The sequence below is a fragment of the Salmo salar genome, chromosome 08 (assembly GCF_965601325.2).
Source record: "Salmo salar chromosome 08, fSalSal1, whole genome shotgun sequence".
Lineage (NCBI taxonomy): Eukaryota > Metazoa > Chordata > Actinopteri > Salmoniformes > Salmonidae > Salmo > Salmo salar.
This window is the reverse complement of record NC_138298.1, coordinates 25,097,947-25,113,782: the sequence shown is the minus strand read 5'-3', so window position 1 is coordinate 25,113,782 and position 15,836 is coordinate 25,097,947. Positions and strand designations below refer to the sequence as shown.

The following is a 15,836-nucleotide window of genomic DNA, read 5'->3' as shown; positions in this document are numbered from 1 at the left end:
GTGAGCACAGAGGATTGATCCTCAAGGCACTGTGATTAACAACAGTGTTAAAGCACCACAAAACAGCAGATGTTTGTGACAGCGACAAGAGGGACCATAGAGGTGATCGTTGAGGAGAATTCTCTCTCCCTCTTACTTTAAAGTCTCTCTGTCTAGAATCTAGCTTGGTTAGGAACATGTCGCTCTTTCTTCCTGTACCACTGTAATGGCTAGACCAATGTATACCCATGATCTGTTCATATTAGTGAGCAATTATTCCAGCAACTTAGTGTTGTGATTGGAGGTATTACAATTAGACATTGTACATTGCTATTAATTCCGTGTCATTGATCAAACATCCCCTGCAATAACACCAAATGTTGAAAATGTTTCGCTCTATCACAATTACTGATCAAAATCACGTCCAGCTTGTTTTCAAATGTTAACGCTTTTATTTATTTATTTTCTGCAGTTCAAACAACGGATTTACCAATCGCAGATTGCCCCTTTAACAGAATGACATCTTGTCATGGTGGGGCCATGGTGTCGGGGCCAGATGGGTACTGATGCTGTACCACACCAAATCAAACTCATTACCAAGGTAATCCAGTTAGCACTGAGACGACGTGCCAGACCCACCCCCCCGCTCCGTCACTCCCGCAGATCAAAATCCCTTTAATAAGATGATTATTTTCTACGGGAGGTTTCAATTAAACCCTTGTCTCCCGCTGTTTAGATGCTATTAAAAGGTCCTGTGAGGGAGCGAGCGCCATGTAACCGTTTCAGACATCAAAAGAAAAGTATCTATAATCGAGTTGTACAATTATGCGACCTCCTCTCTCCATTTATTTTGCTCCCTGTCTCTCTCTCTCTCTCTACATTTATCTCTTTCCCTCTCTTTTCTCCCCCCTCCCCCTACATTTCTCTCTCTCACTCTCTCTCGTGTACGTGTCAGCGAGCCAGCGGCGGTGGCATCTCTCCAAATATTATGCTTCACGTACCTCAAGTTGAGTACCGCTTGGCCTTCATGTCATCCTAAGCTCTTTCTATTCTTTCTATTCTGAGAGCGTTAGCTAATATAAGGTTTGGAAGTAGCCTTAAACCTCTGTAGTTAGATGAAGTTAAACACCCCTGTTTAACGCTTTTTGCTGTGTCTATTATCAGGAAACTAAGCACGCACTTACACTCTCTAGATATCTATCTATTTTTTAATCTAGAGCGACTTGCAGGAGTGAGCATGTACATTTTCATACTTTTGATTCGTACTGGTGCCCCCGTGGGAATCGAACCCACAACGCTGGCATGGCAAGCGCCATGCTCTACCAACTGAGCGCCATTCTCTGTCTCTCTGTCTCTGTCTGTCTGTCTCTCTATGTCTCTTTCTCTCTGTTTAGTTGGGGTGATATTTTTAAAGTTGAAAGTCAAACACTGCAGCTGCCACAGGATTACAAATGATACTTTACATGTCATCATATGATTAGCCTTGTGTCACCCAGGCCTTTGCATTGTTCAATTACCATTCTCCTTCACCCTTATCAAGGTCACCTAATGGTCAGTGAACAGGCAGGCAGGCAGGCAGGCAGGCAGACAGACAGACAGGAAGGCAGACAGACAAGAGGCCCTGGACTGGACTAAGTTGGCAAGGAAGTAGTTAGACCAGCTATTACTGCCTGGTTCAATCAGGTAGTCACTACTCTCTCAATAGCTCACACACACACACACACACACACACACACACACACACACACACACACACACAGAGAGAGACACACACACACAGAGAGACACAGAAACACTGAAGTCCAGCTATACAGATGGAGGGTATCAGAAGCCAGACTGATTACTCTCTCTGACTCCGAGACGGCTTTTCATGTCATCGCTGACGCAAAGGAATGCTGGAGGGAGGAGAAGTCCGAAGAAGAAGGAGAAACAGGCTCTCTCTCCTTCTCTCTCTTTTGTGGTGTGATTCTAGTCTGAAAATGTGTAATCCTCTTTGCTGCATAATGTCGTTCTTGCTCTCCAGGAATGCAGTCGTGGTCAGAGGTGTACTAATCCCAGAGTGTGTGTGTGTGGGTGGGTGTTTCTCCCACCGGCGGCGAGCTCTCACTCTCTCTCCTTGTGTGCTGTTTTGTCTCCCCCTTCCCTCCCCTATTTAAGAAGAGGAACTGGACTATGTAACCCCCCTAACATGGGACAGTCACCCCCCTATCTTTCTTCCTGTGGACCACCAGCCTCCAGCAGGGGTGTTGATGGAGGGTGAGATAAACTGTGGAACGTGAGGTGGTGAAGGGTGCCCCCCCCCCCGCCACACCCAGCACCCACTGTATGCCCCACATGCATGGCTCAGTCCTCTATGGCTTGGGCCGAGTGAGAATGAATGTCCCCCCTCTTTTCATTCCCTCCTCCTTCTAGGAGAGCCGATGCCAGAGCCTGGCCTGGCAGCAGGAATGGCAGAGCGAATGCCAAGCATGCCATGATGCCAATATGCCACACCACTCTGTGCCTCTTTGCACTTAAACCCCGTTTCTATTCCAGCAACTCGGTTTCCTGTCTTTATTTGAATCCCTCTCTCTCTCGCTTCATCCCTCTCTCTCTCTCTGTTCTCCTTTATCCCTCTGAGGCAGTGGCCCTTTCCTTCATCAATCAGCACTGAAAGCTGCTGTCCTATTCCCCATTTCTTCCTCTGTTTTAGTTTTTCGTTCTTTTTCTCCCCCCACCTTCTCTTATTTTTCCTGAAATTCCGACAGCTCGGAAGGGGAACCATCACATACATGGGTTCTCATGGTTTCTCAGCCACCTTCGAACAATGGACCACTCTGTCTGTCCGGCGTTATCGTGTTGTTTTACTTCAAGACCTGCATGTTCTTGACCAGAGAGCCCCCTGGGTAATCTGTTAGCAAGTGATAGTGGCGTGTCAGAAACGCACCGCCGACGCATACCTTGAAGCAGTCCACCCAATAAATCACTTGGACTACTCTCTCCTTCTCCTCTCTCTCTGTGTATCTCTCTCTCTCTGTGTATCTCTCTCTCTCTATGTATATCTCTCTCTCTGTGTATCTCTCTCTCTCTCTGTGCATCTCTCTCTCTCTCTCTCTCTGTCTCTCTCTATGTCTCTCTATGTCTGGGGCGGCAGGTAGCCTAGTGGTTAGAGCGTTGGGCCAGTAACCGAAAGGTTGCTGGATCGAATCCCCGAGCTGACAAGGTAAAAATCTGTTGTTCTGCAACTGAACAAGGCACTGTTCCTAGGCTGTCATTGTAAATAAGAATTTGTTCTTAACTGACTTTCCTGGTTAAATAAAATGTCTCCCTCTCTCGATGCATCACGACAGTTCATTGACAGTAAATAGTAATATCTCAACTCCAGAGACACATACAATAGACTCCCAAGACCTTGTCAAGTGGTGATTCTATCTCTCCTGTTTGTCAGTCCTATCTGTTATCTCCTCTCTCATCTCGCTCTCTGTCTCTCGTTCGTTATCTCCTCCCGTCTTGTCTATCTTCCAACAGGGAACAGACTCAGCCCGGCTGTGTATGTCATTTGGCTGCGCTAGTTGCTGCTCGGCGCTTGTGCTTTCTGAGAACGTGACCCATTCCTTTCATATCATCCTCTTCATTTACATTTTCAAGCTGTTTTCAGTTGTCACTGCCTGGGCAAGCGAATACCTGTTTTTTTTCTCTCTCTCTCTCTCTCTCTCTCTCTCTCTCTCTCTCTCTCCTTGCTCCAGTTTCAATTGAGTTTTTATGTTTCTTTGCCTTTTACCCTTGTCTCTCTCCACAGCAGCTCTTATTAATGATGAAGGCAGAGCTCCGGCAGACAAAGCAGGAGTGACAGTGGGAGAAATGGCTGGCAAATACCAGCTCCAGGGTTCTGAAGTGTGTGTGTGTGTGTGTGTGTGTGTGTGTGTGTGTGTGTGTGTGTGTGTGTGTGTGTGTGTGTGTGTGAACTGTCAGGGAGGGTTCTGACCAAATGAAAGGTGACAATAAAAAAACAGGGATGGCGACCAAAATAGCAGACAGGGTGAGATGTCTGGGCGGAGTTGTCGCTAGTCGAGAGGACATTTTGTCATGTTTGTGTGTTTGACCATGTTGCTGAGGAGATGCTAATGATAGTTAGCGACTATCACTGTATGTCAGTAGTGACAGTGCTAATGATGCTAACAAGACTGAGTTGAAGTGTTGTAATTGTGCTTTGACCTTGAAACAAGTTTGAGTTACGCTTGGAAGTTAACGATAAAAATGATTTTTATAACACATGTTAAGCACCCAAAATATCCAGGGTGGTTATCACCCAATGTAAATTTCAATGGCATTGTTTCGTATCACTCCATTCTACGTATGAATTCACTTTTTGATGATAAAGAACACCGACAGGTGCTAATGATTGTCTCTCCAACGTTACTCCACACAGAGAGACATAGTCTTTCTTTTTAGAATACAAATGACCAAGTCATTGCGCCTGGATTAGAAATCTCAGAGCTGAAATGGCCACTTTAGTTTCTCATTCTGCCAACGATTTCTAGTTGTATGTCTTGGTGGGAGTCGATATGTAATATGATGACTTTGTCGTGACAGCTCCAGATGTGCCATCTCTTCTCGTTTAGTACTCAAGGGTGTCAAGTGTAGAAGATGAAACACACAGACAGAGATTCTTTCAAAATGTCACTATGTTGGATGTAAAACTGTAACAGATTCATTTGCTTGTGGGGTAAAGTAATTATTCAGCATTTAGTACAATAAAAACAACTTCTGAATGTGTTTTATTTACTAAAATCTTAATGTTTGTATATAAACCACTGACACCAATAGAGAAGCTTCTCTTAGAAACCAATAGAGAAGCTACTCTTAGAAACCAATAGGGAAGCTTCTCTTAGAAACCAATGGAGACGCTTCTCTTAGAAACCAATAGGGAAGCTTCTCTTAGAAACCAATAGAGAAGCTTATCTTAGAAACCAATAGGGAAGCTTCTCTTAGAAACCAATAGAGAAGCTTCTCTTAGAAACCAATAGAGAAGCTTATCTTAGAAACCAATAGAGAAGCTTATCTTAGAAACCAATAGGGAAGCTTCTCTTAGAAACCAATAGAGAAGCTTATCTTAGAAACCAATAGGGAAGCTTCTCTTAGAAACCAATAGAGAAGCTTATCTTAGAAACCAATAGAGAAGCTACTCTTAGAAACCAATAGAGAAGCTACTCTTAGAAACCTATAGGGAAGCTTCTCTTAGAAACCAATAGAGAAGCTTCTCTTAGAAACCAATAGAGAAGCTTATCTTAGAAACCAATAGAGAAGCTTATCTTAGAAACCAATAGAGAAGCTTCTCTTAGAAACCAATAGAGAAGCTACTCTTAGAAACCAATAGAGAAGCTTATCTTAGAAACCTATAGGGAAGCTTCTCCTAGAAACCAATAGAGAAGCTTCTCTTAGAAACCAATAGAGAAGCTACTCTTAGAAACCAATAGAGAAGCTACTCTTAGAAACCAATAGGGAAGCTTCTCTTAGAAACCAATAGAGAAGCTTCTCTTAGAAACCAATAGAGAAGCTACTCTTAGAAACCAATAGGGAAGCTTCTCTTGGAAACCAATAGAGAAGCTTCTTTTACAAACCAATAGAGAAGCTTATCTTAGAAACCAATAGAGAAGCTTCTCTTAGAAACCAATAGAGAAGCTTCTCTTAGAAACCAATAGAGAAGCTTCTCTTAGAAACCAATAGAGAAGCTTATCTTAGAAACCAATAGGGAAGCTTCTCTTAGAAACCAATAGAGAAGCTTATCTTAGAAACCAATAGAGAAGCTACTCTTAGAAACCAATAGAGAAGCTTATCTTAGAAACCTATAGGGAAGCTTCTCTTAGAAACCAATAGAGAAGCTACTCTTAGAAACCAATAGAGAAGCTACTCTTAGAAACCAATAGAGAAGCTACTCTTAGAAACCAATAGGGAAGCTTCTCTTAGAAACCAATAGAGAAGCTTCTCTTAGAAACCAATAGAGAAGCTACTCTTAGAAACCAATAGGGAAGCTACTCTTAGAAACCAATAGAGAAGCTTCTCTTAGAAACCAATAGAGAAGCTTCTCTTAGAAACCAGGGCCCAGACCTAGAGAACCGGGCTACTCTTAGAAACCAATAGAGAAGCTTCTCTTAGTTGTTTTATGTGAATTAGTGCTATTGGACAATTGGAAGTCAAAACTAGACTTATCATAGTATCTCGTTTACTGTATTCTAGTGGGCCATAGAATTCTATTCTAAACCGTCCCCAACCCATTCTGTCAGACTGTCAGTCATCCCTTAACATTTACTGTATTCTAGTGGGCCATAGAGTTCTATTCTAAACCGTCCCCAACCCGTTCTGTCAGACTGTCAGTCATCCCTTAACATTTACTGCATTGGAAATTGACTTAAGCCCAATGGCACAGCGGAGGATTTAAACAGACCGTTTCTCCCCTACCACCAATCACGGCGCTGACATGACCTTAGCGGGCTAGCCAATTCACATTAATACCGTGGTATATGACTGAGGTACACGACCGAGGTACACTCCGCTCCTTGTCCCGCTCATCCATTTAAATCTGTAGCATCTGTCCGATACAGACGGGCATGCCAAATAATGCATTCCCATTCCGCGCGTTGCCCCAGAGATAAAGATGGCGCCGCTCATGGTTTCACTCTGAAGTGGGTCAGGCTTTAAAACGACCGGCCATCATGTACAGCTGAGATGGAGATTTATTTACATGGCGTGCCTCAATTAGACATGGAAGGGGGAGGGGTGTAACTTAGATGGATGTTATTTTAATGTTGTTGGGACGGTGTGGGGGTGTGTGTGTGTGTAAATGTGTGTCACCCCCCTCCTTACGCACACACACACTTAAAGGGACACTTCTGGATTTTGGGAATGATGCATTGTATCTATTTCCCCAGATGAACACGAACACGTGGATTCTATTTTTATGTCTCTGTGTCCATCATGAAGGAAGTTAGAGGTAGCTTCGCGAGCCCATGCTAACTGGCGTTAGCCCAATGACTGGGAGTCTCGGGGTATCTGCTAGCATGCTAGTAGTTCATCTGACTCTGGGGAAGTAGATAAAGGCCCTCATTGCCAAAATCCTGAAGTATCCCTTTAAGCACTCCTGGTGGTCCCTGTTCTCCCAAGGGACCCTACTTCCAAGCACACTTCAAAAGGAGTCCACTCCAGGTGTAGTGCATTAACCAAAAAGTAACCCCTTGAATTGTATAATTTTTCAACTGTGGACATCAGTACTCTTATGGAACACTTACTCAACCCCACTGATGGTGTCTGTGTGTTTCAGACCAATGTAAAGATAATGACTTGAGTTAGTGTCTGTGTGTTTCAGACCAATGTAAAGATAATGACTTGAGTTAGTGTCTGTGTGTTTCAGACCAACGTAAAGATAATGACTTGAGTTAGTGTCTGTGTGTTTCAGACCAATGTAAAGATAATGACTTGAGTTAGTGTCTGTGTGTTTCAGACCAATGTAAAGATAATGACTTGAGTTAGTGTCTGTGTGTTTCAGACCAATGTAAAGATAATGACTTGAGTTAGTGTCTGTGTGTTTCAGACCAATGTAAAGATAATGACTTGAGTTAGTGTCTGTGTGTTTCAGACCAACGTAAAGATAATGACTTGAGTTAGTGTCTGTGTGTTTCAGACCAATGTAAAGATAATGACTTGAGTTAGTGTCTGTGTGTTTCAGACCAATGTAAAGATAATGACTTGAGTTAGTGTCTGTGTGTTTCAGACCAATGTAAAGATAATGACTTGAGTTAGTGTCTGTGTGTTTCAGACCAATGTAAAGATAATGACTTGAGTTAGTGTCTGTATGTTTCAGACCAATGTAAAGATAATGACTTGAGTTAGTGTCTGTGTGTTTCAGACCAACGTAAAGATAATGACTTGAGTTAGTGTCTGTATGTTTCAGACCAATGTAAAGATAATGACTTGAGTTAGTGTCTGTGTGTTTCAGACCAATGTAAAGATAATGACTTGAGTTAGTGTCTGTGTGTTTCAGACCAATGTAAAGATAATGACTTGAGTTAGTGTCTGTGTGTTTCAGACCAATGTAAAGATAATGACTTGAGTTAGTGTCTTTGTGTTCGGAGCTCCAGACATTTACGGTCACAAAAAGAAACACCCTCAAATCAATGATGGAGTTGTCAAGGCGATACACAACAGTAACGTCACCATCGGTATGAACTTTAAAAGGTTACGTACGAGGAAGCGATTTGTTTTTACCATTTGCAGCATGTAATAAGCAGCTTGGTCAGTTGGAACAGCTGTTAACTGTGTCTTCCTGTGAAAAGAGGAGGAGAGGAGGAAGGTAGCGGTCGGGCTTGTCTGAACATGGAAACACTTCACTTCCTTTAGGCACTTACCTGAGACTGGCCCCCACCCTCCACACCCCACTCCCTCCCACATCATACAAATTGACCCTATGCCCTTTGATATCTCTCTCTCTCTCTCTCTCTCTCTCTCTCTCTCTCTCTCTCTCTCTCTCTCTCTCTCTCTCTCTCATCCCTCTGTACTCTCGCTCTCTCTATCCCCCTCTCTCTCTCTCTCTCTCTCTCCTCCCTCTCTTTCCCTCTCTCTATCTCCCCCTCTCTCCCTCCCTCTCTCTCTCTCTCTCCCTCTCATCCCTACCTCCAGACACAAAATAAGTGTGGGCTGAAGAAGTCTAACTCCCGCTTTTCCTCCCACTCTCCTCCCTCTCTTTCTCCTTCCTCTCCGTCCCCCACGCTACCTCCTTCTGATTCCTCTCTTTCTCTCCCTCCAGACCTGAACGAGTGTGGCCTGAAGCCCCGGCCGTGCAAACACAGGTGCATGAACACATACGGCAGCTACAAGTGCTACTGCCTCAATGGCTATATGCTGATGCCTGACGGGACCTGTGGAAGTGAGTGGAATGTCACATGATGTGGGTCTGTGTGGTGTGAACAGTGTGACGGTCTGTCCCTCTTCTCTTCTTTGCCTCTGTTTGTATTTCTCTGTCTGTCAGTCTGTTGTCTCTTCATTTTTCCTCTCTGTCTCTCTCTCTCTCTCTTGATTTCTCCGCCCTCTCTCTCTGTTCATTGTTTCTCACTCTCTCTGTCTCTCTCACTCTCTCTCTCTCTCTCTCTCTCTCTCTCTCACTTCCTCTCCCTCACCTCAAATGTATTTACTCTTTAAAGCCATTAGAACACTGTGCTCTCTCTCCAATTATGAAGTCCATTTTCACATCCACGTTTAGACCTTTGACAACACTACAGTCTCTCCTGCTGTGGTAAAATGTTCAGGAAAGTAAAGTCAACATCCCGTTCTATCCACTCACCATTACCTCTACAGCCAGGCTCTGGGGAGCCAACTCCAGTATGCATCCTAAATGACTATAGGTCCTGGTCAAAAGTAGTGCACTGTATAGAGAATAGAGTGCCGTTTGGGACGCACCCCCAGTCAAATATGAAAGAGACGTGAACTTTAACCTTTGTATATAAAATGGGACTTTTATTGCTTAGCCCAAAAGGTATTCTGACTCATCCTGTGGAGGTGATAGTGTGTCTGTGCTTGCCCCCCAGTAACCGCTGCTATTTTTCTTTCTCCTTTCCTTGCACCTTTTGCAACCACACAATCTTATCGAGAACCTTATAAAAGTGCTCACTTGAGTGTTCCTTTGATGAAAGCAGTAATGATATCGCCCCCACTTGAATGTGGAGGCCCCCTCTCTGAGAGGCAATGTAGTTTTGTTTTGTTTTTCTGATTTGATTCTGGCAGCGGCAGAATTATTTACTACTTTTACCCATCAGGAACAAAAACCCTAAGATACCGTTGAAGTATAACATCAGAATATCCATGTGTGTTCCATCGACATATGCCGAGTGTACAAAACATTAAGAACATATTCCAAATTGCGTTGCCATCAGAACAGCCTCAATTCCTCGAGGCAAGGTGTCAAAAGGATTCCACAAGGATGCTGGCCCATGTTGACTCTAATGCTTCCCACAGTTGTGTCAAGTTGGCTGGATGTCTTTTGGGTGGTGGGAAATTCTTGATACACACGGGAAACTGTTGAGCGTTAAAAATCCTTCTTGAACCTTTCTCCTCCCCTTCATCTACACTGATTGAAGTGGATTTAACAAGTGACATCAATAAGGGATCATAGCTTTTACCTGGATTCATCTGGTCAGTCTATGTCATGGAAAGAGCAGGTGTTCATAATGTTTTGTCCACTCAGTTGGCAGTTATGTATTTTTTTCTAGGACACCTCAAGTATTTATTGATATTCCTCTCTCTTTCTCCTTTTCCTCCTCCTCGTCTTTGATCAACAGGCTACTCTAACGTTTTATCAGCCTGGCTACGTCCCTCCTTTCCTCCTCATTGTCTTTGATCAACAGACTACTCTAACGTGTTATCAGCCTGGCCTGCGTCCCTCCTCTCCTTCCTCCTTTTTTCTCCTACAGTCTATTCCAGAGTACCTGCTGCAGCAACAAACGTAGCAACTTTCATTTCCTTTTTTGGAAATGTTGTAGAAGAGAAGTGGGGGGGGGGGGGGGGGGGGCCTCCACACAAAGAAATGAGTTCATGTTATTTTGGAGAGCAGCTTGAACTCCTGAACGACCCATGAGAATGGAACTACAGAGTGGTGTTTTCAGGACAAACAGGAGGGCGAGAGAAGAGAGGATGAGAAAGGGTTGAAAGAAAGTGAAGGGAGGGCGAAGGGTCGGAATTTTGTGAGTGCCAATATTCCACTCTACCTAGGTTGTGATCCAAATTATATTGCTGTAATTAATCCTCACTGTGTGTCTTCCTGTGTCCACGCACCCGCTTGTGTGTGTGATCTGTGTGTGTGTGTCCTTAATGTTTGTGTGTGTGTGTGTGTGTGTGTGTGTGTGTGTGTGTGTGTGTGTGTGTGTGTGTGTGTGTGTGTGTGTGTGTGTGTGTGTGTGTGTGTGTGTGTGTGTGTGTGTGTGTGTGTGTGTGTGTGTGTGTGTGTGTGTGAGCTAGCTATAACCTGCTGCTGTATTCTCTCCAGATACCCGTACCTGTGGTATGGCCAACTGCCAGTATGGCTGTGAGGTGCTGAAGGGAGAGGTGCGCTGTCAGTGCCCGTCGCCAGGGCTTCAGCTGGCGCCGGACGGAAGAACCTGTGTGGGTACGTTCTGTTCTAGTGATAAATATATCAGCACGCACATAAGCGCACGCACACATCCACACACACACACAACAAGATGTGTGAGCCTTATTCAATTATTCAATGCCAGAAGAAGCATTACTTCTTTTCTTGTAATAGAAAAACGTGAGACGGGTGAGTTGTTTTTGTCTTGTCAGCCTTTGAATTTGCTGAATAGATGATCAAATGAAATTTGATTGCCACAGAGCTCGACAAAATACCTTTGGCAGCAATGAAAACACAAGTTAGAAAATCAAATAAGGCCTTGAATGGGGAAGACAGCAGCAAGGAGAAGAACTTTCCTGTTATTCTCAAACACTCTTCTTCACTTTCTGCTGGTCCATTGGCATTCTGAATGTCCTTGACAACCTCAACGGTGATTCCTCTCTCTCTCTCTCTCTCTCTCTCTCTCTCTGAGCTACTAATTGCATTTTTACTACGTGGAGACTGCATAATGGCCTTTCTTAATGAAGGTGAATGCACTGACGGAAGTTCACTGGGAGTAAAATGACCAGGGATCTCTCTCTCTCTCTTTTACATGCCATCACTCAGAAGAGTAAATCTCAGATGGACAAATTGAGCCAGTTAATCCGTGTCACATCTAAATGCAGGCTCTGTCTATTGGTTCATCTTAAATACAAGCTCTGTCGATTGGCTTGGCTGAGCCTTAAGGTGATGCACTCTAGTCGCAGTTTGAGACTGAGGGGAGGTAGAGGGGGTGTGGCTTCAAAACAGAGGCACATCAATCATTGTTGTAGAAGGAGAGAGAGGTTCCTAGCCCACAGGTTTTACAATGGCTCTGGAAATATTTGAGGAGACCCCTTCAACCCTTTTCGGAAAGAGGAGTTTTTTATGGAAGAGGGTGTCTGCTTTAAATAAATGCTAAGGTCAAGGGTCATCAGTGTTAGCAATTTATGTTATTCTTCAATAACACAAACTCCAAAGCAAATCAGGGGGAGATCAAACTCTCAAACTCTGCATGGTGACTTTATCTTCAAAATATTCTTATACCAGAGAGAGTTGATAGCTGTTCCAGGGTAGGATGATTTGGATGAATTATATGTCTGGTCCAGTCTACTAGTCTACTGTAGTCTCTTTGTTATTTTGTGTTGTTCCTCTGGCAACAGAAGAGGCCTATGGCAAGCCCATGGCAAACCCATGTCAAATCCCTCAAAAAATGAGTAAATAAATCTGAAATGCAAAAATTCTTTGCTGTAATCTTGTGATGTGGGCTAGACCTATATTGACAGGCGATGGAGATTGAGAGGCGAGAAACATGTTGAGGACAATACGCTATGATTAACGAGTCATCCTGGGATTAATGAGTGCTGATTAATGATTAACTCCTGGGATTTTTGGATTGTTCCAGAAACTTGACAGCTTCATATTTCATTTATCCTTCTCATAAAAATGCCCAATTAATCAAAGGGTTTGTCAGCAGAAAAAACAGCTATGCAGAACTGAATACAAGCCGATAAACACTAAATACGAAGTGATTGAATGAAACAGCACTGTTCTTTCTAGGCAAGCAGTTCTTTTCATGGGTAGGTTTTCAGACAGAAAAGTAGTGATTGATTGGAAACCTTGTACATATTTTGGCCTGTTGTAGGCTACCCTATAGTATGCATCCATCTTTCTCTTAGACTCTCCATAACACTCGGTAAGTTTCAAGTTGGCGTAACTGTCAGTTGTTTCCCTCATGCAACATTTTACAGCACATTAACTCATGGTATTTAAGTGAAAAAGACTCACCTAAGCCTGTAGTCCTTTCAATGTCTTCCTGCCCCTGTAACTACAGAGGTGATTTGAGTCAACCCGGACGGAACGAGCTCTTAAAACCTTCCCAACCGTGGTGTGTATTCTTCTGATCACAGGATTTAATACATAATCGGCTTTCGTTCATGTTTGAATAAACCCAAAGGAGAGAAGAAGAAATAAGGAGAGAAAAGACCGGTGAAAGAGAGGAAATGCTGTTCTGTTGAAAGATGCAGATGAACCTGTAGGCTATATTTATATATGTAATACCTATATGTGTCAATGTGTTGCTAGCCAACATAAGCATACACGAAGAGACAAATATTTCCATTGATTTACATGGATACATACGGCTTTGGTATAGGTGAAACTATATGTTTATTAATAAAGAATTGAAACCCTGATGAAGGTGGGCTAGCTGATTAAACGTTGGTATTTATTACATGCATTGAATCAGAGCCATGATATTGTACAGCCCTTCCTTCTTAGTATTAATACCTCTCCCTCTAAGTATTAATAAAGACTCAACTATGAACTGTAGTTTCATCTGTGATGGTCTTACTTTCAGACGTGGACGAGTGTGCGACCGGCATGGCCACGTGTCCCCGGTTCCGTCAGTGCATCAACACATTTGGGAGTTACATCTGCAGGTGTCACGAGGGCTTCGACCTGCAGTACATCAACGGGAAGTACCAGTGCCTAGGTACGTAATGAGGTCATCCAGGCTTTCCACACGTCTTACCTGGGGTTTAAGGGTCAAAAGGTCAACGGGCAGGCTTGTTGAGATGTTTTGACCCATCATCGAGTCATTGCGTCTGGAGCGCAGGTGTTGTTTTGTACATTAATCATTTTAAGAGAGAGATAAGAAGAAAGAGAGAGGGGGGGGGGGGGGGACAGAGAGAACAAGGGAGCGGAAAGAAGGAAAGAAAGAGGAAAAACTGCATAACTTTATGAAATCCTGTCAAATCTCTAAGTATTTACTGCATCTTCTCTGAACAAATCACATTCACTCTTTAATCTTGAACGGAGAATCATTCAGTGAGCAGTCTATTGGAATAACGCCTCCTCTGTTCTCACGCCTTTGAGATGTGTCAACAATCAAAAGTTCAACACTGTCAGTCTGTGCAGTGTTCACTAAACTCCTCATAACGTATTCTCTGAATGGGTGAGGGTTTTAATTAACTAACAAGCATTCTTCGTAAAGGATTCAGTGTACTGAATATTCTCTCTCTTCACTCTAATAAATAGCACTTCCCCTAATAAAAGGAGACATTGACATAAACGCTGAACTCCCTCTCTGAGTGAAGGGGAAATTAACCTTGGCCAATTAGCATGCTGTACTTCTGCTACCTTTCACTGTGTTTATGTGCTGTGCAAGAGCTCTCTTTTCTTTCTGTCTTTCTGTTTGTCTGTCTTTCTTTCTTTTTGTATTTTTCCCTCCCTCCCTCCCTCCCTCATACTCAGCTATGTGGTTCTCCTGTCTTTCAGATGTGGATGAGTGCTCCTCAGGCCAAAACCAATGCAGCAGTTTCGCCACCTGCTATAACACGCCTGGTTCCTACAAGTGCAAGTGCAAAGATGGCTACAGGGGGATGGGCCATGACTGCAAACGTAAGCTTGGCCACTGAATGGCCCCGCGGCCCCTCTCTCTTTTTAAAGGGGACAGGGCCCCCTTTTTTATTTTCTTTGGTCGTGTTTTTTGAAGGCTGGAGGGTGGACGAGATTAGGGGGTAGGAAAAGTAGTCTGCAACTTAAGAGCAAGGGGCTGAAATTCTTGTCTCTGTGATGGCTGTCACTCATGAGTGAGATAACCCCGCCCCTTATCGTCTAGTATGGCCATCTTTATCTTTAAAGACAAAAAAAGGGTCAGTCTGTCACGGTTGTTGTAAGAGACGGACCAAGGCGCAGCGTGTATTGAGGTCCACATATTTATTTAACGTGAAACTTCTTCAACAAAACAACGAACAAGCAACAAAACGTGACCATGTGGTGCAACAAGCACAAAACCAAACAATATCCCACAAAACACAGGTGGGAAAAAGGTTACCTAAATATGATCCCCAATTAGAGGCAACGATTACCAGCTGCCTCTAATTGGGAACCATACAAAACACCTAGTCACGCCTGACACAGGGCACAGGGCCTGACACAGTCAAACGTTTTCCAGACGTCAGATGTCTCTTTCTTTTTCTTCTTCCTCCGGCTAGTGTCTCCTTCCTCTAACTTGATAGACCACTCAGACGCCTGTGTGTCTCTTTTGTCTTTGTTGCTGCTGTTCGCACAGCGGCTCAATGGCAAAAATAAAAGTCATCTATTATCATTATATATCCCCAGTAGTTGAATCTTTTGACTGAACTGCTGTACGCCAGTCAGTGTCGGCATCTCAAATTGCACCCTATTCCCTATATAGTACACTATTTCTGACCAGAATGCTATACGGCCTGGTCACAAGTAGTGCACTTTATAGGGAAAGGGTGCCGTTTGGGATGCTACCAGTGTAGCTAGCAGCACACAGAACCCCTCCGCCCGCCTAGAGCACTAGCAGAATCCCGACACTGGTATTTGAAACAATCTGTCGCCCTACCGGTGTGATACAGAAGTGGCTCAAGGGGGAGGGAGTTGATTTGCGATATCCTATTTGTGTGTCACATGCTGTATCAGAGCCCCTCTGTAACCTGAGAAAGCTTGAGCCGAGACTCTCCTTGAGAAGCCCCACACCCCTACCCTCACCCCCCTTCAGTCCTCAATCATGAAGCCCTTTTTCCTCAAGTCGTCCCTAAATGCCTTTTTTTATTCTGCCCTCCGACCTGTGGAATGCGAGGACAAACAATAGATGGGTCTCGAGTCTCTCCTTCATGACAACAGAGGCTTTGGGGGTGATCCTGAGTGCAGGGATTTTTATAGGTGGGGTTGGTATCACTCCACACATGAATACCAGTTAGCTGGCTGGCTG

General features: G+C 43.8%; 1 protein-coding gene across 9 annotated transcripts in view; it reads left to right on the top strand.

Annotated features, from left to right (window-relative positions):
* LOC106610313 (nephronectin) overlaps positions 1–15,836 on the top strand; it is a 53,269-nt gene that overhangs the window by 20,138 nt on the left and 17,295 nt on the right. For 4 of the 9 annotated variants that reach the window (XM_045722883.2, XM_045722882.2, XM_045722886.2 and 1 more), the window contains 4 exons: positions 8,759–8,878; positions 10,991–11,110; positions 13,452–13,586; positions 14,372–14,494. In XM_045722883.2, the coding sequence (XP_045578839.2) occupies positions 8,759–8,878; positions 10,991–11,110; positions 13,452–13,586; positions 14,372–14,494 (498 nt within the window). Of the gene's footprint in view, positions 1–2,136; positions 2,236–8,758; positions 8,879–10,990; positions 11,111–13,451; positions 13,587–14,371; positions 14,495–15,836 lie in introns of all 9 variants that reach the window. The other 5 variants (XM_045722879.2, XM_045722878.2, XM_045722881.2 and 2 more) reach the window with 2 other exon arrangements.